At 40.0% G+C, this 25,742-nt stretch overlaps 1 protein-coding gene across 1 annotated transcript; it reads left to right on the top strand.

Moving 5' to 3' along the window:
* The first annotated feature begins 1,810 nt into the window (after nucleotides 1–1,810).
* On the top strand, nucleotides 1,811–21,231 carry SMIM28 (small integral membrane protein 28). Its single transcript, XM_082405755.1, has 2 exons — nucleotides 1,811–3,291; nucleotides 7,195–21,231. The coding sequence occupies exons 1-2, from the start codon at nucleotides 3,184–3,186 to the stop codon at nucleotides 7,573–7,575; spliced, it is 489 nt and encodes a 162-aa protein (XP_082261881.1). The 5' UTR covers nucleotides 1,811–3,183; the 3' UTR covers nucleotides 7,576–21,231.
* The last annotated feature ends 4,511 nt before the right edge of the window (nucleotides 21,232–25,742 follow it).

Genomic DNA, 25,742 nt, shown 5'->3' with positions numbered 1-25,742 from the left:
TCCAACTACTGGATCATTTCTTTGATCCCCTTTCAAGCAACATAACTCAAGAGTTGTTGATATGCACTACATCCAATTCTTCTTCTTTTCCTCTCTCATAACCATTCCAATCAGGCTTTTCCCCAACCACTCCACCAAAACTGCTCTTATCCAAACAACCAATGACACTCCTTCCCTCCATTTTGTTAAATCCCAGAATAAATCTCATTCATCATCTTATTTGATCACACAGTGGCTTCTGAGATAGATAATCATTCCCTCCTTATAGAAACGTTTTCTTCCCTTAGATCCAGGACACCACACGCTCTTGGTTTCTCTTCTCCCTCACTGGCCACTCACTCTGTCCCCCCATCCTACTGACCCTCATTCTCTTGGTGATCTCATTACGTCTCATAGTTTTAAATACCATCTCCCTGTCAATGGATTCCAGCTATTATCTGTGGTCTAGTTCTCACTCCTAAACTCCAAAGTCAAATACACAAACTCACACACATTGCAAACTTACCATGCCCAGAACTCAACTCCTGATCTTTATTCATCTTGCTTAAAAAACAAAACAACCTGCCCCATCCAGTCTTTCCCCTTCAATGATCATCCTTCTTATTACTCAAGTCTAAAACAGAATCCTCCTTCCTCCTTGATCTTTTTTCAATCTTATACCACCTTTAGTTCATGAAATCTTATTGACTCTAAGTCTAAAATATATCTAGAACCTCACCACCTCCACTTCTGCTAGTCTGGTCCATTATTTCTCCCCTGACTTAAAGAGCCCCAACTGGTCTCTCTGCTTTTGCCCTTAATCCCTGTAACTATTTCCAACGCAGAGGACCGAGTGATTCTTTTAAAATGGAAGTCAGATCTTGTCACTCCTCTCCTTCTCCATTTGACTCAGAATAAAAGCCAAATTCCTACAATGCTCTATAAATCCTGCACTCTGTGGTGCCTGACCACCTCCCACCCATGTATCCTCCCCGACCTTGTCTTCTACCTTCTACTTTTTTCCTGGCTCACTGCTCCAGCCCCCCTGACCTACTAGCCATTCTGAGAACTTATCAGGCACATGACTGCTTCAGGGCCTTTGCACTGGCTATTTCCTTTGTCTGCAGTGCTCTTCCTTCTGATACCTTCATGGCTCAGTCCCTTGAATCCTTCAGCTTTTTACACAAATATCACTTTCCCTGTGAGATCCTAATTGACTTCCCACTTTAAAAATGCCTCCCCCTTTCAGCGTTTACTCTGCTCCTTCTCTGCTTTTTCTCCACAGCATTTATCACCTTCTGATGTATTACATATGTTATTTATGTAATATGTTTATTTTTCTTGGTCCCCCCAAAAATGTATCCATAAAAGCAGTAATTTTTTTCTGATTCATTCAATACTGGAGGAGGGTCAACGTTACAGATTCACATTTTATGCTTTTGATCCAGATTTCCAACTTGCTTCTCAAGAAAGGAAAGTATTTAAATAAGTAGATAAGATGGAGAAGGAGGGGCTTCCCTGGTGGCACAGCGGTTAAGAATCCGCCTGCCAATGCAGGGGACACGGGTTCGAGCCGTGGTCCAGGAAGATCCCACATACCGCAGAGCAGCTAAGTCCGTGTGCCACAACTACTGAGGCTGTGCTCTAGAGCCCGCGAGCCACAACTACTGAGCCCGCGTGCCACAATTACTGAAGGTCACGTGCCTAGAGCCTGTGCTCTGCAACAAGAGAAGCCACCACAGTGAGAAGCCCGTGCACCGCAACAAAGAGTAGCCCCCGCTCACCACAACTAGAGAAAGACCTGCGTGCAGGAACGAAGACCCAATGCAGCCAAAGATAAATAAATAAATTTATTAAAAAAAAAAAAAGATGGAGAAGGAGTTGAGGGCATAGTACTGGCAAAACCACTGACATGCAAAAAAGCAAAATAGTGCACTGGTCTCCAGGTGCTCCTGATGTTCCAAAGTGGGGATACAGGACTGACTTAAAATAGGAACACATCCATGGAACAAAGCAACATGTTAACCGAAAGCACAAAATCAATTCATTCCACGTGAAGAATGGAAAGGATGAAATGACAAAGGTGTTCCACACGAGGATACTGATGGAGGCACTGGGACACAGTGAAAATTTTTTATCACAAATAAGTTTGACAAAGTGCCAAAGTGTATCGGGGAGGGCAGCTGTCTTTGAAAAGGTAATGAAAACTATGGATCCTCCTACGAAAATTAGATGTACCTAAAAGTTTAGAGAGTTTACCACCCTCCCCAAAACCTATCCATAGACTACCATGGGCCAAAGATTGAGAATCCTAATTAAGAGAAAAGAATCCCACTTAAATATTATTTCAGCATCATAACAATCACTTGAAAGAAAAGGATGCCTGGATAAAAACATGGGTAGTTGCAATTCTGAGCTGTAACATTTTGAGTAAATATTTGAAGCTAGAGTTTACTCTACTAAAAGAAAGGATCCAACTGCCATGTCTTAAATGTCCAGTAGAATTAAACATCCCAAAGTTACCTCAGTGAATGTGTAAACTGAAAGTTTCTTATTGCTTGATATAAATAATTTTATAAAGTTCACAAGGTAATCAGAACTAAGACTACGAAAACAGCAAACATTCCATCCAAACAGTCGGAGCTATTGTCTCTCTGGCTTCTGTACAATTTTATCATTTAGTGTCTTTCATCTAAATAATTCACAAAAGTGATATTAATGAGTCTTGCTTCACTACCGAATACTCCTTCCCTCTGTACCACAGAATCCAGAAATAATTAAAGGAAATTCAGCTTGGGTAGTTCTTGCTCAGCTATATGTCTGGAGAGGGATATGGTAAGGGAAGGGAGAGGGTCGTATTTACATCTAAATACAAACAGCTCTTTGTTCACTGAGACCATTCGCGACACTATAATAACACGAATGCGAAGAACTCCTCTGTCTGAAATCTATTCCATATCCGATATCTGATGCCAATCCTTACCGTGATAAAGGCCACAAAAGCAAACCCAGAGGCACTGAATTTAAATATAGTCCTGAGAGGTCTCTCTGGTTGGTTTCTTTTCCCTGTTGACACTCAGAAGAAATTTACCAACAGCCATCAGCTGAATTCATCCAAGCTGGATGCAGGCCAAGAAGCAGCAGTATTGTTGAAATCTGGGCGGCAAGGGGGAAGGGTGACTGGCACATCAGTCGGGTGAAAACATGCGGGAACTGATGGGCAGCAGCTGGAAGTTCGGCCACGCTGGCAGGGGGACATACGAGTGGTTAACCAGTGAACCGAGCCTACCTCTTCTGGAAACCCATCTGCAGGTTTGTACCTATGACTTATGCCTTTTCTTCCCCAAAGTATCTTTGTTAGCTTTAAAACCAACAATGCCTACATTTTTAGGAAAACTTATTGGCAACATTTTGTATTACATGTGTGACAAAAATATGAATTCACTGACTGGTTTGGTCTAAGGAACTACCTTGAAAGTTGGTATCTTTTGACAATGATAAACTCAAGTAAAACTTGTCACAAATATATTCTAAGAACACTTGATATACCAAATATATCAAAGAACACCGAAGCTAGAAGTCAACAAATTTTTATGCCTTGGTATGACAACTTTGTTCTTTGCTCAGTCTACATTAAAAAAAAAAAAGAGAGAGAGAGACTCCCTTTGGCTCTCCAGCTGTTTCTAAGAGTTAGCAGAAGCGAAGGATCTTACTTCAGGAAGGGCAGCAGAGGGTTAAGGAGGCTTTGCCTCTCACTAAGAAATGCAGCAGCTGTTTTGCTTTACCTGGGAAATCCCCGAAGAAGTCTCAATCTGAGGCGTCATTAAGGAAAAATACTTGTAGAAACCTAAAAACTCAGAATTAATTTTACAATCAGCAGGGAAATGAGTGATACTACTGTCCCACCAGAAAGGGGGAAACAAACCTATTTTCTTGTTTTCTGGAAAATCGAGTGGTGAGATTGGTATTTAAATTCTCTAAAACCACTTTTAACAGAAATAAATTATACACATATATATGATATATCCTGCAGCAGTTACACTTTCTATTGGTTATTTCTTTAAAGTATTCCCTGAACAGCAAAGTCCTTGAGAAATATTAAAAGTTAAAAAACCACGTTGAGGGTAGTGAAACAATTAGAATATTTGACTAAAAAAAGACATCTTGGAAGGGTAAGCTGGGACAAAGTGAGAGAGTGACATATACATATATACACTACCAAATGTAAAACCGATAGCTAGTGGGAAGCAGCCGCATAGCACAGGGAGATCAGCTCGGTGCTTTGTGACTACCTAGAGGGGTGGGGTAGGGAGGGTGGGAGGGAGGGAGACGCAAGAGGGAAGAGACATGGGGATATATGTATATGTATAGCTGATTCACTTTGTTATAAAGCAGAAACTAACACACCATTATAAAGCAATTATACTCCAATAAAGATGTTAAAAAAGAAAAAGACATCCTTTCTGCATTAACAAAATCCACAACAATTTGAACCAATATACCATGAATCATTAAATAAACAAATTAAAGATACCGTCATAAATTTGTTCATAGCTCTGTGATCTCTTAACTAGGAAGAAAGAAGAGTTCTTTATCTTAAGAAACTGTCCTAATCTACGGTATTAGATAAGTCTTTCAGTGCCACTCAATATCTGGACAAAATAACCAATGGACGTACCAATTACAGAAGGGGACTGTAGCATCTCTCTTTTCACAAATTTTTGCAACTAATAGCATTAATAGCATAATGGTAAGCAAGAGGGTCTATTACAGAAAAACTTTTAAATAGAATATTAAGTATTTTCATATTCTATGCATACTGAGGTTAGAGGGTTTAATAGAGTATTTAAAATTTGATGCCCACAACTGTTTAGAAACTATTATCATCCACGTTACTGAAGGAGAATGAAGGAGAAATCAGTTATGCAAAATGGCTCTTGTTTATCAAGGTTGAAGAGTGATTAAGTATTAAGAGATAATAGCTTTAACATTTTAAGTGATTCATCTAGTGGAAGAAAATAAACGTAGTTAAATTGCTTTTTCAGTCCAACTTGATTTTTTAATAACTGTAGGAAATTTATTTGAGTTCTTATAGCTTTTATAATCAAAGTCCTTGTTATGGCACAACAGATTTTAAGTTAACAGTTCTGATAAACTAGATTATGTGTGGGAAAACAGAAAGAATTCATAGTTCACTGATTCATTAAATTCTCACGCCAGCCCTCCAAAAAAGATGTTCTTATTCTCCTTTCATAGAGAAGAAAAAGTAGACACAGAGGGGGCAAGTGAATGGTTCATGGTCATGCAGGTATGAGAAGGTCATATTGGAATTCAAGACCAGAGCTGTCAAAGCCCAAAGACGATGTTCTTCTTCCCAAGAAAACCTTTAATTGTACGCACTTTAACTTAAAATATCTTAACTCATATCTCAGAGAAAACAAAATATTTAGCAGTGTAAATATTAAATAAACCATCTAATTTTGAGTCAGAATTAACAACATAGTTGTAAATTCTTTAGGAATTAAAAAAGATTATACGAACAACACTAGATAAGTCAGTCTCTTAAGAGGTCAAGATGAGCAAAACATTTGTTCTTTCCACCAAAATCAAGGCAAAAACCTCAGCTTTCATAGTTTTATTACTATAAGTTTTATTTTAAATCAGTAAAGATCTTAATATGTTGTTTCTTTAAACACAATTATAAGGCTTTACACTGTTTTCTTTTCCTCTGTAGTAGTATATATTAACATTCACATGTGTTGTGAATGAACAGAGAAGCTTTTTAATACTTCATTATTTCTTAGTAGCTTTGTGTAAAGCGATGTCTATGCAATTTGGAACAGGACTTAATTTTTCATATGGCTTTTCTACCTTGCTGTTGGAGTATCATTTCATGCCTATTATTTACTCCATCAAGAACCATCATTATTCTTGTGAGCTGATACAATGAAATCAATACCTTTTAGATTGCTTAAGAATGAATTTATCTGCAATTCTTGGGCTTCCCTGGTGGCGCAGTGGTTAAGAATCTGCCTGCCAATGCAGGGGACACGAGTTCGAGCCCTGGCCCATGAAGATTCCACATGCCGCGGAGCAACTAAGCCCAGGCGCCACAACTACTGAGCCTGCGCTCTAGAGCCCGTAAGCCACAACTACTGAAGCCCCAGCGCCTAGAGCCCGTGCTCCGCAACAGGAGAAGCCACTGCAATGAGAAGCCCATGCACTGCAATGAAGAGTACCCCCGCTCGCTGCAACTAAAGAAAGCCTGCGCGCAGCAACAAGGACCTAACACAGCCAAAAATAGATAGATAAATAAATAAATTAAAAAAAAAAAAAGAATCCGCCTGTCAATGCAGGGGACATGGGTTCGAGCCCTGGTGTGGGAAGATCCCACATGCCGCGGAGCAACTCAGCCCATGTGCCACAACTACTGAGGCTGTGCTCTAGAGCCCGTGAGCCACAACTACTGAGCCTGTGTGCCACAACTACTGAAGCCCGTGCACCTAGAACCAGTGTTCCACAACAAGAGAAGCCACCGCAATGAGAAGCCCGTGCACCGCAACGAAGAGTAGCCCCCCACTCACCGCAACCAGAGAAGAGCCATGCACAGCAACAAAGACCCAACACAGCCAAAAATAAAATAAATTTATCTGCAATTCTTTTTCTTGAGAGAATTCCAAATTTCCATATTTATCTTACAAATATTGCAAAAACGTATTGAGGAAATTTCAAAATCTCAATCATCATAAGCATCAGCTATCCAATCGGATTTCAAATGTTGATTATATGAGATATGAGCACATAACAATGTCAGATTTTACTCTAGAATTAAAGAAGTCAGTTCCATATAATCCTTCTGTGGCAATAAAACATTATTGGTCTAATTCTAAACAAAACAAGCACATAAATAGTAAGAGTTCTCATTCAAATAATGAGTGATGGACCTGCCAACTAAAATTTATCCTAATATTTTTGCTTCAGTGGAAATACTGTAGGGTACCCTTGTGTACTTTTGACATTCTGAATTCATACTTTATCACGGAAGTGCACTTTACTTCATGCAGTCTCGAGCTCATTGGCATAAATGAATGATTAGAGTGATTTTTAGAGTGAGTAAATGATAAGGAGAATACAAGATGAAGACAAAGATCAGCCTAAGAAATGCAGGGGTCTTCTTTCCCCATCTTCTAACTCAGTTCCGTTCCCTAACTCCAGGGCACCCGGAAGGTAAGTTCCACCCAGGCAGATGTGGAGCCCTTCCTGTACATCCTTCTTCCAGCCACCGTCCTGCTCTTCCTGGCCTTTCTGCTGCTTTTCCTGTATCGCCACTGCCAGGCCTCTCGGCCCCAGGGGCAGGTTTCCGGCCTCGACCTTCCAGAGCACCCGCCTGCAGGAGAGGTGACCGACTTCCTGCCGGGCTTACCCTGGAGCAGCGAGCAGACCTTCCCTTACTCCCCACTGCCCGGGGAGGCAGCCCTTCTCTCGTGTTCGCCACCCTCCTATGAAGAGGCCACCAGGAACGCCCCTGGAGGAGAGGCTCTGGATGAGGGCCTTCAGTATAAAGCGGGTTCACCTGGGCTGGACGTGCCGCTATAAACTGCTCTTGTAACCATTAAAACACAGCTCTCCACCCTTCACTGAGCCCGCCTGAGCAGGGGGGCAAGGGCCTCTGGACCTAAGAAGCTGCAATTCACTGGCCGACACCTGGATGAATGGGGATGGGGGGAGCTTGACAAACGTCAATCTTGTTAACGCATTTTCAAGTTCCTTAGGGAAAAATCTCCCCAGGTTGTTCTAATGATGACCGGGCTCTTTTATAACGTATAACGGCCCTGAGAAAAACAAGAAAGTTCTATGCGAGTTGAGGAAGAAAAAGAATTACTAGTGAACATAGGAAATAGCTCTGAAAAGAAAGAAAAACAGAAAAATGTTGATAAGCCAAAGATAACTTGCTTTTGCCACCAAAATAAAACTTTTCTTCCTACACAAGTTTTTCAGGGCCTCATCATTTCACTTCTGTGTGAAGATGCATGGAGAGTTCTAGAAGGTGAGAGAAACACCTCTAGAGCTGTAGTAGTAAATAATGGTGAAATGTCTCAATATTAATAATAAAGAACAGACATTTGCAAACATTTTAGTTTAAAAAAAAAATAAAGCTCTCCAAAATTCTCTCCTTTGTAGTTTTGCTCTTGCTTACATTCTGATTTGCTTCCTAGAATGAGAGGATTTGGCTTAGTTACATGTGAATGTCTCACACTAGAATACTGCGGGTTGTCTGACCGTGCAGTGGCAGAACAAAGGGTAGCTGCTCTCACAATGATCTTGGGAGACACAGTGACAGTGTGTGCCTTCACCAAGCAGCAAGAACAAGAATAGAAATCAGTTTAACATTGGAAGGGAAAAGTCGAAATCTTGGATCACATGGTAAAGAGAAACACAGATAAGCTCTAACAGGAATCTTATACATCACATAGTTCAAACTCTTGCTTTGCCGATGTCAAAACTAGAGCTCAGAGAGGTTAAGTAACTTGTCCAGTGTTAAATACCACCTAAGAGGCAGAGCTGGGACCAGAAGCCTGGCCTCTCCATCCTGGGCCAGAGCAGCTTCCACGGTGCCAGCTGGTCTCCCAAGAAATTGCAAATGTGGAATTTCAGTCCCTGCTCCTGACTGGGGGTCAGGGCTCACAACAGGATGGACATAGCTCTGAATTTGGAATGGGATACAAATCTCCCTCCATGATTTTCAAATGGGGAGGTAGAGGTGGGTCATGTACCACTTGGGGGCTGTATCAGGATACCCATGGGGGTGGGTATCAGGATAAGAACCATACATGGTTCTTAAACTCGTACTCATTGCTGTAATTTCGGGGGAAAAAATATTTTTAGTGTTTTCACGGTACAAACTGCAAAACCAAACAACCTTTTGATGGTTCAAAATGAACAAAAAATGACTCTTTAAAGCTTTTTTGACATGAACATTTTTATGCTAGATATGCAACATGGTACAGTTTTAGAAAAATAAAGTAGGATGCGTTACTTTTCAAATGTAATCTGAAAGAAATAAAGTAATTTCTTTGAGGGCTGAAGCAAAATATAATCTATTTGAGTGAAAAATCAATAATATTTCTTTCAGGAAAATTGTACTGGACAATTCTCTAATGATCTTTAAGGGAAGTAAATAAACAAATGGAAATGAGAAGCTCAGCAGACAGCCTTCTGTTTTTAATCCTAAGAATCTAGTTCTCTTGTGAGACTCTGTTGAGTCCTTCCCAGCTGCCATTTCTTCCTCTTCCCTTGCTAACAGAACCCTGATTTGGTTCTGGGATCCTGGAACCACCTGTGAGAGGCAGACCAGATCCCGCCCGATGACAGGGGATGCATCATGATAATTAATTATGCTGATCTCAATTCCTTCACCGGTGGCTGATTTGGTCTTTAGGAATGAAGGAGAGATCTACACAGGAGGAGAGGCTTGGTCTAAAAAAGATTGCCTCATATTAAAAATAAATGCATAGAAGGAGATACTCTTCCTCTTTGCTGGATGTTATGTATCTGCATGTGATGCTTAGAGCTGCAACAGCCATCCTGCAACCATAAGGCAAGACATCAGCCAGGACTAGTATTGAGGATAGTAGAGTAGAAAGATGGAAAACACCTGGGTTGATGATTGTCAAGCAGCTGAATAACCCTGCAACTGTCTATATTTTAATGAGAGAATACCTTTCCTACTGCTTAAAGCCATTTAAGCCATGCTTGTTACTTGTAGACAAAAGCATCCCAATTGCCACAATTTCAAAGGCTAATAAGGAAATGCGTTGCTGTGTTTAAAAATGTTCTGGTAGACTTACTTGAAATAAGTAGTCAATGTTAGGACTCATTGAAGATGTTGCCAATGATGTAGCTAAGGAAACATTTTCTCTTATGGAACCAAACTGAAGAATTGAAGAAAATAAACTACAGCTAAACTATTGCCAAACTACAGCCCCTAGGCCAAATGCCACTTGCAACCTGTTAATTGTACATCCTGTGAGACAAGACTGATTTTTACAGTTTTTAATAGTTAAAAAAAAACAAAAGAAAAATATTTCATGACACATGAAAACTATATGAATTAGAATTTTGGTGGCTAGAAATAAAGTTATTGGAACCCAGCCACGCCCACTTGCCTATGGCTGCTACATCAAGAGTTGGGTAGTTACAACAGAGACCATATGACCTTCAAAGCCTAAAATATTTACTATCCGTTCCTTTAGCGAAGAAGTCTGCCGAAACCTGCTGCACACCAGTGGACTTCAACCCTAGTTCCATGGTAGAATTACTCGAGGAACTGCTAGAAATACTGATACCAAGACCCATCTAGACCAATTAAACAGAAATAGAGCCAGTGATTCTAATAGAAGGCAAGGCTGAAAGTCCTCTCTCTAGGTAATGTGGGCGGGTACGAACTACAGGCGAGCTTCAGTGTGGACAGATGTACGGTAACAGGTTTAGAGAAAACTAGATCTGTAAATCTAGCTTTGAACCATCATTTATAACCCAGCATTCTCTGTAAACCCCTTCCTGAAGCCATCAGCCTAATGTGCGTCTGCCACCAATTCAATTCACAAAGCAGGATTTGCCAGCAGCATATTAGAAACAACAGTGCATCCTTGTTTAAATGTTGACACAACTGGCACACATGGGTAGTACTAGCTGTCAGCACTCCGAGACAGAGAGTGGAATTTTTTAAAAATTCAGGGATGAAAGAACTAGACCTTTAACAGCTAAAAAGTATTTGGGGAAGCAATCATTGTAGCCAGAAAAGATTAAGAATGGGAGGGAGGATACGAGGAACGGTGACCAGAATGTGAACATTTTCACTAAGTTCTACGCGGGGCGAGAAAATATCACTCAGGCAACATTTTATACAAAGGAAAAGGAGTCCAGTTTCCGGTCCGGCATGAAAAGAGCTTGAAAGTCATTCCTCCATCCTAACAACAAGAAAAAGCTGAACAAACTGAAAAATCAACAACTCTTCTCAAATCCCTCAGAGAACTGAGGTCACAAACTGCTGGCCCCCAGATTAGAGAGGCAGACAGGCAGATACAAAGAAGCACAACTTACCTGAGCAGAAATCCGCAAGCAGAAACCCCCTCAGGAACCAGCGCCAGGGTGGGGAAAGCTGAACTGTAATTGAAGGATTGCTGGAGGCTCAGAGTACACAAATCTGAGAATTAAAAACTCCAGAGGGGCCCAAACTCAGTCTCGCCTCTAGGAGCCCTACCAGATTCTCACAGTGGAGCTCTGGGGAAGAAAACCTTCTCGTGCTTCCAGCAGAAGGAGAAGAGGAACCATCTTGAAATACGCCAGAACGTGCTGATCTTCTTAACAAGGTCTGCCCTCAGGAGAAACTACTTCACCAGAGCCTAACCTGCTGGGGTTTTATCAGAGCCTAACTCACCTGGGGGGAGGGAAATTCCCAGCCCCAGCTGGTTCTAGTCTTACTCTGCGGATGGGAAATACCCAACTCCAGCCCTGCGAGTTATCTTGTTCCAATTAATGGGGGAAAAGAAGAAGCAACAGAGAAGCGCTTGTGAAGTTCACAGCCCAGCGGCATAGGCTCACTACAAAACTGAGACCTAATCATAAAACTATAAAACGTTTTCCCTTGCCCCACACCTAACCACCAGCCACCACATTATTAAAGGCCTATGTACTGCAGTCCCTTTCACCTGGTACATCGAGTTTACCTTTCAAGAAAAAATTGTAAGTCATACTAAAAAGCAAAAAACACAGTTTGAAGAGACAGAGCAAACATCAGAAACAGATTCAGAGATGGCAGGAATGTTGTTGGAATTATCAGACCAGGAATGTAAAATAAATATGATTAATATGCAAAGGGCTCTAATGGAAAAAAAATAGACAACATGCAAGAACAGATGGGCAATGTCTGCAGAGAGTTGGAAATTCTAAGAATGAACCAAAAGGAAATGCTATAAACCAATAACACTGTAACAGAAATGAAGAATGCCTTTGATGGGCTTATCAGTAGACTGGACATAGCTGAGGAAAGAATCTCTGAGCTTAAGGAAATGTTAATAGAACACTTCCAAAATGGAAAAGCAAAGAGAAAAAAAAAACTGAAAAAAAAAAAACAAAGCAGAATATCCAAGAACTGTGAGACAACTACAAAAGGTGTTACATACGACTAATGGGAATCCCAGAAAGAGAAGAGAAAGAGAAAAGAACAGGAGAAATATCTGAAGCAACAATGGTGGCAAATTTCCCTACATTAATGTCAGACCACAGATCCAGGAAACTCGGAGAATATCAAGGAGGAATAATGCCAAAAACAAAACAAAACAAAACAAACAAAAACTACACCTAGGCACATCATATTCACACTGCAGAAAATCAAAAATAAAGAAAAAATCTTGAAAGAAGCTGGCAGGGGGTTGGGGGAGAGAGCCTTACCTATAGAAGAGGAAAGATGAGAATTACACACAACTGCTTCTCAGAAACCATGTGGTCCCAAAGACCAAATCAGCCCCTGGTAAAGGAACTGAGATCACCATCTTCTGATGTTAGAATTAAGTATCATAAGCATCAACAAACTCTTAAGCCCCAACATATTCTTAGTGCAGTGCAGGACTCTCAATATAGAGTTAAAACTTACCTTCTCCTTCTCCAATTCCCCAGCGTTTTCAGACAATACACATAGTTAGATGTTTTGAAGGGCCAGCATTAGCATTCATCTTCTCCATCTGGATTCGGAACAAGGTGAGGCCAAAGTTAAATTTTCTCACTTCAAACACTGAATCTTCTTGGTTCTAAATTATTCATTAGTTACTCCTTTATCACATTCATAAGACCTGTCTCAGAGGGTTGTTAGAAGGATACAATGTTAAAACACACATCTGCCAAAAAGGCAGAGTAAGTACTAGTGCCTTTCTGTATTTATCAGCCCGTATAATACGTCATGTGTTCTTAATCTCTTGTAGGGAAACTAAGACATCAGGGCCCGTCTGTCCATTAGCCTCACCAGGCACCATGCTTAGAGCTCACATTATTTTTAGGGGCTCATAAAAATGTTTTAATTTCTTTTACAATCAGAATTTTAAAAGTTAACTTTGGGGGTCAAAGATTATATTCATCTTTATACCAGCAGAGTCATAAAATATAATTTTTGTATTTTTCTACAGAGGAAGGGCCCCACCAAGGCAAAAGTACCTTGGGCCCATCACAGTTATAATGCAGCCCTGGGAGGGAGGCTATCCCAGTTCAAAGCAAGCCAGCTTCAGGCAAGGAAACAAGAGAAATCTGAATTTTTTCAGAGGAAATACCTGTATTCTCTCTCTCCTCCCTACACAAACCCAATGGTTCTAGCCACACTTTCCCTCCCTCTCTCCTCATTTTGTTAATGTCATCATAAAAATAAACAAGTAAGTGATCTCAATAAGTTTTCTCCTATAGGCAGAATGTATAAGAATGCAATATGTGTGTTCAATAAGCAAGGGATCAGGTGAGTTCAAAGAACCAATTTCAGTTCTTAATGAACAGGTCCAGAGTTTTTACTCACAAAAGACCATGCTAATAACTACTATTTATCAGGATACAGCATGCAAAACATTGGGCTAAGAGATAAACAGGCATTGTCTCTTGGAATCCTCAAAAATCATATGAGGTGAATACCATCCATTTGTACAAATGAAGAAACAGATTCAATAAGGCTGAACCACATGCCCAAGGTCACATACCAGGAAGTAGGAGAGTTGGGATGGAAAGCCAGACTCTTAAACCTTGAAGGAGGCACCGTCTTCTGATCTGGTGGAGGGATGGCTTTATATGTTGAAGGGCGCAAGCTATAGAATTCGTGACTATGGCAGGATTGAAGCCATTGTAGGCCCAGAAACTGATACCCAATTCCAGTTCACTGGTATTAAAAAAAATTTTTCAACACTTACACTCTCACAAGTAGACTGAACCATGTACAGACCACATATACAGGCTTTGCTTTGCTTATCCTGTATTTCAAGTGCAGGTCCAAAAGAGTTCCAGATGTGAAAGCAACATTAATGGAGTCCAACCTGTCTCTACTGCATCCATTAAGTTCTCAGACCTAGAGAAGCTAATGTCAACTCATCAAATGATATTCCATTTGTACAATAAATATGAACCTGGAAAAATCCCCATGTTTCTAAACATTAAATAAATAATAAAAACCAAACTAAAACAAAAAATGTATGTAATATATTTAAATATGAATTTATATTAATTTCTTTTAAGAGCTTTTTGAGAACATTGGCTACCTAGTTGTGGTGTATTTGGTTGTCTACTTTTACTTCAAAGCATGAACCTTTTAAAGTCAGTGTGGATATCCCTCTCTGTTTTTACAAACACTCACCACAGTCTCAGAAGTTATATCAGCCTCATATTGATTAGAATTGATGTTTTAATTTTTAAAGACATTCCCAGCTTTAGACCTTAGCTTTCTTATCCTCAACCCCACATTCAATAAATGTCTCTTCATTTTCTGTGGCCCATGAGAAAGGTGGTTCACAAGTGCTTCTAAAGACACTCGATCACAGTCTGTGTCTGATAAATTCGGACTGGCATTCATTCAACATTTATCAAGCAATTATGTGTCAGGCACTGAGCAAAGTGCTTAGTGTAAATGGAGCTTCGTGGGTTGTTTTGTGTCTAAATAATGGATGAGTATTAAAATTCTCACCAAAGCTAAAGGAGAAGCCAAGCAAAAGAAAAGATTACATTTTCTGTTAGAATACCAAGCTGCTACCCATTTTACAGTTATCATATTTGAGATCGTGGTAACTATAAAAAGACCAACTATTTAATTACTTTGTGGGTACAAGAATGGCCTCAGTTTAAACAATGACCTGAATGTAAAATATGTGGAGACTAGGACCAAATTTTATACACTTCTAAAACCCACCAACACCTACTACAGCACCATACATAGACGATACATATAATAACTCTTCCAGTTATTATTCCTGAAAAAAAGTCACCTCAAACAGAGTGGCATAAAAAATAACCATTTTATTACTCTCGCAGATTCTGCGGATACTGCTTGTGTCTACTCCATGACCTCCGAGGCCTCAGCTTGGAAGAACGGAGGCTGTCTGGAGGACAGGGAGTTGGAGCCATCTGAACCCTTGGTCACTCACACGTGTGGTGGTTGACGCCACCTGTCAGTCAGGACATCAGCTAGGAACCTATACGTAGCTATCTGTGGAGGTGCTTGGGCTTCCCTTCAGCATGCTTGTTGTATTTCTAAGAGTAGGTGTCCTTAGCACTTGGTGGAGGTCTTTAATGACCTAGCCTCAGAAGTCACACAGTCTGCCCAGTTTCAAGGAAAGGGAGCAGAGACCTCAATCTCTCAATGGGAGGTGCGTCAAAGTCACATAATAAGAACAGCATGTTGGATGGGAGATAATGCTGCAACTATCTTTGGGAAATAAAATCTGCCACAAGTATGGAATAATCAATGAATGACCAAACGATATCATCAGCAATTGGCATTAGTACTTCTCTCAAATATTTGAAATCTTCTTTGACGACACGGTGTGATTGCGCTTTCACACCCTCTTGAAGTCAGTTAAGGCCTGATGACTTGCTTTGATCAATGAAATATGAATGGAAGTGACTAATATAACTTAGTGCAGGAAGCATTTACAGTCAACTCTCATTAATCACAGATTCCATATTTACAAATTCACCTACTTGCTGATATATATTTGTAACCCCCAGATCAATACAGCACTTTCTGGATCGCAGGTGGATATGTGCCTGCGTAGAGTGGTGAAAAAGCTGAGCCACTGGCTGCACATTCCCAGCTGAGGTCGAGCAAGGCTAAGCTCTGCCTTCTACTTTGAGGTCTTATATAGTAAACAAGTGTCCTTTTCACAGTGTATTTAGTGCCACATTTTTCACATTTTTGTGCTTCTTGTTGGTGATTTTGCTATTTTAAATGCCCCCCAAGCAGTGCTGAAGTGCCATCTAGTGCTCCTAAGTGCAAGAAGGCTGGGATGTGCCTTTCAGAGAAGATATATGTTATACACACTTCATTAAGGCGTAAGTTACAGTGTTGTTTTTTGTGAGTTCAATGTTAATGAATTAACAGTATATATTAAATGAGTTATCTTTATACAATAACACACATAAAACGAAGTTATATATTGATCTGTTGATGAAAATGTTGTAACCAGAGGCTCACAGGAACCTAAGTCTGTATTTCTCCTAGAAGCTCTGGTTCAGTATTGACTAGTTCAATGTCCATGGTGACCTTATAGAACATATATACCTGCCGTGAATAATAAGAACCAGCTGGAATTCCTGCTGCAGGATTCTCCCGTGCTTGCTCCCTGCTGGCATGAACTTGGAGGCCCCTGGTGATATAAAGGTGCCACATGTGCTGTAAATCTTAAAATATCTTCATAATGTCACATAAACATCAATTAATATGAGCTGATAGAAAGAAAAATTTTACCTTAATTAATCAACAAGAAAACTAGCTAGATAATTTGACACATGAGTATAACACTTGAGCCTTCTGAATTTCATTGTTTATTCTAACTGAAATTATATTAGTTTAAAATAAATCCTTTTCTTTCCTTCCTTCTTTTATATGACTAATTATCACCTTGTAAATATAGATAATTCAGCTTAGTCACCTGCTGTTATCTCCATTAATTGTATATTCCACACCCTATAAAATGAATGTCTCCAAATTTAGCCTCAGTTTTTCTACAAATAAAATGCTCTTGCCTTCAAAAAGCATCAATAACTGTAAAAGGTATGGTGCTGATGAAAAAGAAAAACAGATTTCTTAAGCAGCAGTGTAAATTACTTCCTTTTCCTCTTAAAAAAAAAAACCTTTCTGTAAAGTAAAATTGTGTTCTTAGCTTTGCAAAGTTACCTACACAATGGATCACATCTGTTACATAAGTTAAAATAATAAGGCTATTTAAAAAAATAAGTCAAAATTCATTATTAAGCCTTCACTAAATAATTCAAATTTAGCTCAGCATAATAATAGATTTGCTATAACACTAGAAAGTGTCAGGTATCCGCAGGCCACTGCATACCTGTTTGGGCCAGGAAGGGGAAGGAAAGGTAAAGACATCAATTGCTTTAAAAGCAGGAGGCCCATACAACAGGGTATTATTCAGCAATAAAAAGGAATGAAGTACTGATACATGCTACAACATGGATGACTCTTGAAAACATTACACTAAGTGAAAGAAACCAGTCACCAAAGATCACATATTATATATAATTCCATTTATACGAAATGTCCAGAATTGGCAAATCCATAGAGACAGAAAGTAGATTAGTGATTGCCAGAGGCCAGGAGGTTGGGAGTGACTGCTAAATTGTACAGGGCTTCTTCCTGGAGTGACAGAATGCTCTGGAATTAGTGATGATGCCTGTATAACATAGTGAATATATTGAAAAACAATGAATTGTATACGTTAAAATGGTGGCTTTTATGTTATGTGAATTATATATCAAAACAAAAAACTGTAAAGCACTAGGCACACCTCTAGGATGGCTATAATAATAAAGCCAGATAATAAGAAGTGTTGGTAAGGATGTGGAGAAACTGCCCATACCCCATTGGTGAAAATCTAAAATGGTGTGGCCACTTTATTTATTTATTTTTAATTATTTTTTATTTTTAAAATTTTATTTTCTGGCTGCACCATGTGGCTTGTGGGATCTTAGTTCCCCAACCTGGGCCCCGGCAGTGGAAGAGTGGAGTCCTAACCACTGGACTGCCAGGGAATTCCCATGGTGCAGCCACTTTAAAACCCAGTTTGGCAGTTCCTCAAGAAGTTAAATATAGAGTTAGCATTTAACCTAGCAATTCCATTCCTAGGTATTTACCCAAGAGAAAGAAAACATATGTCCATATAGAAACCTGTATACAAGTGTATATAACAGTATTGCTACTCATAAGAGCCAAAAGTTTGAAACAATTCAAATGTTCATCAGCTGATGAATGAGTAACAAAATGTTTATCCAACTGAATATTTTTCAGCCATTAAAAGGTATGAAGTACTGATACATGCTACAACATGGATGAACCTTGAAAACATTTTGCTAAGCAAAAGTAGCTAGTCATAAAAGACCACGGTCTATATGCTATGTTTGTGTCCTCCAAGATTCGTATGTTGAAATCCTGATGCCCAGTGTGATGGCATTGAGATGGGGCCTTTGGGAGGTGATTAAGTCATGAGGGCAGACCATTCACAAATGGCATTAGCGCCCTTATAAGAGACCAGGGAAAGCTCCTTGCCTCTTCCACCATGTGAGGAGACCATAAGTAGTCCCACCAGGAAGAGGGCCCTCATCTGACCTTGCTGGCATGCTGATCTTGGACTTCCAGCCTCCAGAAGTGTAAGAAGCACATTTCTGTTGTTTATAAGCTACCCAGTCTGCGGTGTTTTGTTATAGCAGCCCAATGTATTGAGATACTGTATGATCCCATTTATAGGAAATGTCCAGAATAGAAATAAGGAGCAGATTAGCAGTTCCCTAGGACTGGGTGGTGGAGGATTGAAGAATGATGGCTAAAGGGGTTTCAATGGGGTTTCTTTTGGGGGGTTGAAGATGATGACAATGTTCTAAAATTCACTGTGGTTGATGGTTACACAACTGTGAATATACACTAAAAACCACTGAATGGTATGCCTTAAGTGGGTGAATTATATGGTAAGTGAATTTTATCTCAATAATTCTCTTAGAAAAAAATACAGAATAAATCTAACCAAAAACTTTCAAAATCACTAGGGTCTGGCCACTGTCCCTTCTCTCTCTCCCATCTCACCTTCCCAGCCTGTTAGGTCTGGTGGGATGACTCAGGGGCCTGGGGGTCATTTGGGTGGAAGAGGACAAGAAACCAGTACAGTTGAAGATTTTCTCCAGGTGGGACTGTGGTCCCACCTACTGCCTCCCCCTAGGGTCCCTGACAGCTGTTTGGGCCCTAAGCTGCCATCTAGGTGTGAGTGGGGCTGCCCGCTTGCCCCGGGCTGGGTCCCCGGATCCAACCCGTGCGGGAGCATTCGGGCCACCAGGGTGCGGACTGGGGTGGCCAAGGTCAGAGTCGGTAGGAGCATTCACCCTCCCCGCCCCAACTCCCACCTTTCACTGAAGATGCACCCAGAGGGCGGGCCTCGCTCACTTCCCTTCCCAGGAGTAGATGTCAGCAGAACCAGTTCCCCGTGGGTGGGGCCGCGGGAGAGGTTCCCAGACCAGTTACACCAGAAACCCCACTGGCCCCCTGCTCGGTCCTCTGCCTCCGGCTCCCAGAGTGGATGCCTCTGTGTACCTGTTAATTAAAAAACAAGGGCAGGCCCACGCTCAAACATCACCCCCCACCCACCTAGGTCCGCCCCACCCAAAACCCCACCCCTGCTTACATTCCACCCCACGCCTACACTCCGCCCCCATAGCCAAGGCTTTTTTTTTTTTCTCTTTTAGATTGGGGTTCTGTTTTACCTTGTTGATTCACTGTTGTTGATTCTTTTATATTTTTATTTTCCCTAATAAATCTTTTATTTTACTAACATTATTTTATTCTTTATACTTTGTTAGTGATCTCTCCTTTTGACTTGTTCCCCCCAACCCCTTTTTTTTTTCTTTTTTCTGTTGTGGTTTTATTTTACCTTGTTGCAGTTGTTTCAATTATACTTTTATTTTTCCTAATACATATTTTTTACCTTTCTAATTTTATTTTGTTTTTTATGCTTTGATATTGTACTGCTCCTTTTTTTCATTCTTTCTTCCCTTTTTTTTTTTTTTTTACCGTGCCACGAAGCTTCGGGATCTTGGTTCCCAGGCGAGAGGTTGGGCCCGAGCTCCTGTGGTGGGAGCTCCAAGTCCAAACCACTGGACTAACAGAGAACCTCAGACCCCAGGGAATATCAATTGGAGTGAGGCCTCACAAACGTCCTCATCTCAGCACCAAGACCCAGCTCTATCCAGCTGCTTACAAACTCCAGGGCTGGACGTCTCAGGCCAAACAACCCGTAAGACAAGAATACAGCAGTACCCAACAACAACAACAAAAAAATGAAATGACAAAAAATTTGTTACAGACGAAGGAGCAAGGTAAAAACCTACTAGACCAAATAAATGAAGATGAAATAGGCAACCTCTGAAAAAGAATTCAGAGTAATTATAGTAAAGATGATCCAGAATCTCGGAAACAGAATGGAGAAAATACAAGAAACATTTAACAAGGATCTAGAAGAACTAAAGAGCAAAAAACAGTGATAAACAACACAATTACTGAAATTAAAAATACTCTAGAAGGAATCAATAACAGAATAACTGAGGCAGAAGAACGGATAAGTGAGATGGAAGATAAAATGATGGAAATAACTGCCAGGGGGCAGTATAAAGAAAAAAGAATGAAAAGAATTGAGGACAGTCTCAGAGACCTCTGGGACAATATTAAATGCACCAACATTCGAATTATAGGGGTCCCAGATGAAGAAGAGAAAAAGAAAGGGTCTGAGAAAATATTTGAAGACATTATAGTCGAAAACTTCCCTAACATGGGAAAGGAAATAGTCAATCAAGTCCAGGAAGCACAGAGAGTACCATACAGGATAAACCCAAAGAGAAACACACCGAGACACATATTAATCAAACTATCAAAAATTAAATACAAAGAAAAAATATGGAAAGCAGTAAGGGAAAAGCAACAAATAACATACAAGGGAACCCAAAACAGTTAACAGCTGATTTTTCAGCAGAAACTCTGCAAGCCAGAAAGGAGTGGCAGGACATATTTAAAGTGCTGAAAGGGAAAAACCTACAACCAAGATTACTCTACCCAGCAAGGATCTCATTCAGATTCAACAGAGAAATTAAACCTTTACAGATAAGTAAAAGTTAAGAGAATTCAGCACCACCAAACCAGCTTTACAACAAATGCTAAAGGAACTTCTCTAGGCAGGAAACAAGAGAAGGAAAAGACCTACAATAACAAACCCAAAACAGTTAAGAAAGTAGTAATAAGAACATACATATCGATAATTACCTTAAATGTAAATGGATTAAATGCTCCAACCAAAAGACACAGACTGGCTGAATGGATACAAAAACAAGACCTGTACATATGCTGTCTACAAGAGACCCACTTCAGACCTAGGGACACATACAGACTGAAAGTGAGGGGATGGAAAAAGATATTCCATGCAAATGGAAATCAAAAGAAAGCTGGAGTAGTAATTCTCATATCAGACAAAATAGACTTTAAAATAAAGACTATTACAAGAGACAAAGAAGGACACTACATAATGATCAAGGGATCAATCCAAGAAGAAGACATAACAATTGTAAATATTTATGCACCCAACATAGGAGCACCTCAATACGTAAGGCAAATGCTAGCAACCATAAAAGGGGAAATCGAAAGTAACACAATCATAGTAGGGGACTTTAACACCCCACTTTCACCAATGGACAGATCATCCAAAATGAAAATAAATAAGGAAACACAAGCTTTAAATGACACATTAAACAAGATGGACTTAATTGATATTTATAGGACATTCCACCCAAAAACAAAAGAATACACTTTCTTCTCAAGTGCTCATGGAACATTCTCCAGGATAGATCATATCTTGGGTCACAAATCAAGCCTTGGTAAATTTAAGAAAATTGAAATAGTATCAAGTATCTCTTCTGACCACAATGCTATGAGATTAGATGTCAATTACAGGAAAAAAACTGTAAAATATACAAACACATGGAGGCTGAACAATATGATACTAAACAACCAAGAGATCACTGAAGAAATCAGAGGAAATAAAAAAAAATACCTAGAAACAAATGACAATGAAAACACGATGACCCAAAACCTATGGGATGCAGCAAAAGCAGTTCTAAGAGGGAAGTTTATAGCAATACAATCCTACCTCAAGAAACAAGAAAAATCTCACATAAACAACCTAACCTTACACCTAAAGCAATTAGAGAAAGAAGAACAAAAAACCCCAAAGTTAGCAGAAGGAAAGAAATCATAAGATCATATCAGAAATAAATGAAAAAGAAATGAAAGAAACAATAGCAAAGATCAATAAAACTAAAAGCTGGTTCTTTGAGAAGATAAACAAAATTGATAAACCATTAGCCAGACTCATCAAGAAAAAAAGGGAGAAGACTCAAATCAACCGAATTATAAATGAAAAAGGAGAAGTAACAAGTGACACTGCAGAAATAAAAGGATCATGAGAGATTACTACAAGCAACTATATGCCAATAAAATGGACAACCTGGAAGAAATGGACAAATTCTTAGAAAAGCACAACTTTTCAAGACTGAACCAGGAAGAAATAGAAAATATAAACAGACCAATCACAAGCACTGAAATTGAAAGTGTGATTAAAAATCTTCCAACAAACAAAAGCCCAGGACCAGATGGCTTCACAGACGAATTCTATCAAACATTTATAGAAGAGCTAACACCTATCCTTCTCAAACTCTTCCAAAATATAGCAGAGACAGGAACACTCCCAAACTCATTCTACAAGGCCACCATCACCCTGATACCAAAACCAGACAAAGATGTCACAAAAAAAGAACACTACAGGCCAATATCTCTGATGAACACAGATGTAAAAATCCTCAACAAAATACTAGCAAACAGAATCCAACAGCACATTAAAAGGATCATACACCACAATCAAGTGGGGTTTGTCCCACGAATGCAAGGATTCTTCAATATACACAAATCAATGTGATACACCATATTAACAAATTGAAGGATAAAAACCATATGATCATCTCAATACATGCAGAAAAAGCTTTTGACAAAATTCAACACCCACTTATGATAAAAACTCTCCAGAAAGTAGGAATAGAGGGAACCTACCTCAACATAATAAAGGCCATATATGACAAACACACAGCCAACATCGTTCTCAGTGGTGAAAAACTGAAACCATTTGCTCTAAGATCAGGAACAAGACAAGGTTGCCCACTGTCACCACTATTATTCAACATAGTTTTGGAAGTCCTAGCTACAGCAATCAGAGAAGAAAAAGAAATAAAAGGAATTCAAATCAGAAAAGCAGAAGTAAAACTGTCACTGTTTGCAGATGACATTACATAGAGAATCCTAAAGATGCTACCAGAAAACTACTAGAGCTAATCAATGAATCTAGTAGAGTAGCAGGATACAAAATTAATGCACAGAAATCTCTTGCATTCCTATATACTAATGATGAAAATACTGAAAGAGAAATTATGGAAACACTCCCATTTACCATTGCAACAAAAAGAATAAAATACCTAGGAATAAACCTACTTAAGGAGACAAAAGACCTGTATGCAGAAAACTATAAGACACTGATGAAAGGAATTAAAGATGATTCAAACAGATGGAGAGATATACCATGTTCTTGGATTGGAAGAATCAACATTGTGAAAATGACTATACTACCCAAATCAATCTACAGATTCAGTGCAATCCCCATCAAACTACCAATGGCATTCTTCACAGAAGTAGAACAAAAATTTTACAATTTGTATGGAAACACAAAAGACCCCGAATAGCCAAAACAATCTTGAGAAAGAAAAATGGAGCTGGAGGAATCAGGCTCCCAGACTTCAGACTATACTACAAAGCTGCAGTAATCAAGACAGTATGGTACTGGTACAAAAACAGAAATATAGATCAATGGAACAGGATAGAAAGCCCAGAGATAAACCCATGCACATACGGTCACCTTATCTTTGATAAAGGAGGCAAGAGTATACAATGGAGAAAAGACAGCCTCTTCAATAAGTGGTGCTGGGGGCTTCCCTGGTGGCGCAGAGGTTGAGAATCTTCCTGACAATGCAGGGGACTCGGGTTCGAGCCCTGGTCTGGGAGGATCCCACATGCCGCGGAGCAACTAAGCCCAGGCGCCACAACTACTGAGCCTGCGCGTCTGGAGCCTGTGCTCCGCAACAAGAGAGGCCGCAATAATGAGAGGCCCGCGCACCGCGATGAAGAGTGGCCCCCGCTTGCCACAACTAGAGAAAGCCCTCGCACAGAAACGAAGACCCAATACAGCCATAAATAAATAAACTAAAAAAAAAAAAAAAAAAAAAGTTTAAAAAAAAAAAAGAAGTGGTGCTGGGAAAACTGGACACCTACATGTAAAAGAATGAAATTAGAACCCTTCCTAACACCATACACAAAAATAAACTCAAAATGGATTAAAGGCCTAAACGTAAGGCCAGACACTATAAAACTGTTAGAGGAAAACATAGGCAGAACACTCTGTGACATAAATCATAGCAAGATCTTTTTTGACCCACCTCCTAGAGTAATGGAAATAAAAACAAAAATAAACAAATGGGACCTAATGAAACTTAAAAGCTTTTGCACAGCAAAGGAAAACATAAACAAGATGAAATGACAACTCTCAGAATGGGAGAAAGTATTTGCAAATGAAGCAACTGACAAAGGATTAATCTCCAAAATATACAAGCAGCTCATGCAGCTCAATACCAAAAAAACAAAAAGCCCAATCCAAAAATGGGCAGAAGACCTAAACAGACATTTCTCCAAAGAATATATCCAGATTGCCAACAAACACATGAAAGGATGCTCAACATCACTAATCATTAGAGAAATGCAAATCAAAACTACAATGAGGTATCACCTCACACTGGTCAGAATGGCCATCATCAAAAAATCTACAAACAATAAATGCTGGAGAGGGTGTGGAGAAAAGGGAACCCTCTTGCACTATAGGTGGGAATGTAAATTGGTACAGCCACTGTGGAGAACAGTATGGAGGTTCCTTAAAAAACTAAAAATAGAACTACCATATGACCCAGCAATCCCACTACTGGGCATATACCCAGAGAAAACCATAATTCAAAAAGAGTCATGTACCACAGTGTTCATTGCAGCACCATTTACAATAGCCAGGACACAGAAGCAACCTAAGTGTCCATCAACAGATGAATGGATAAAGAAGATGTGGCAAATATATACAATGGAATATTACTCAGCCATAAAAAGAAACGAAATTGAGTTATTTGTGATGAGGTGGATGGACCTAGAGTCTGTCATACAGAGTGAAGTAAGTCAGAAAGACAAAAACAAATACCATGTGCTAACTCATATATATGGAATCTAAAAAAAAAAAAAAAATGGTTCTGATGAACCTAGGGGCAGGACAGGAACAAAGACACAGACGTAGAGAATGCACATGAGGACACAGGCAGGGGGAAGGTTAAGCTGGGACGAAGTAAGAGAGTAGCATGGACATATACATACTACCAAATGTAAAATAGATAGCTAGTGGGAAGCAGCTGCATGGCACAGGGAGAACAGCTGGGTGCTTTGTGACCACCTAGAGGTGTGGGATAGGGAGGGTGGGAGGAAGACACAAGAGGGAGGGGATATGGAGATATACCTATGCATATAGCTGATTTACTTTGTTATACAGCAGAAACTAACACAACACCGTAAGCAATTATACTCCAATAAAGATTTAAAAAAAAAAAAAAAGGGTGGAGGTGGGAGAAATCCCCCCCCCCCAGAGAAAGCCTGGCCAAGCTGACCCTGCCATCGGGTCTCCTGGGGGACCCGCAGGGGAGCGGCCGGCCAGAGCTGCCCTGGGTTGGGATCGCGGTCGCAGCGCCCCCTCCCGGCCTCGGCCTCGCAGAGTCCTGCGGACTCGGGGCTACTGCAGTGTGTAGAGGGGGCCGGGCGTCTACGGGGCGGGGACTCGGGGACACGCAGGCGG

Source organism: Balaenoptera borealis (assembly GCF_965194805.1).
Source record: "Balaenoptera borealis genome assembly, chromosome: 9".
Taxonomy (NCBI): Eukaryota; Metazoa; Chordata; class Mammalia; order Artiodactyla; family Balaenopteridae; genus Balaenoptera; species Balaenoptera borealis.
Note: the sequence above shows the minus strand (reverse complement) of the source record. Positions and strands in the feature narration are given on the sequence as shown.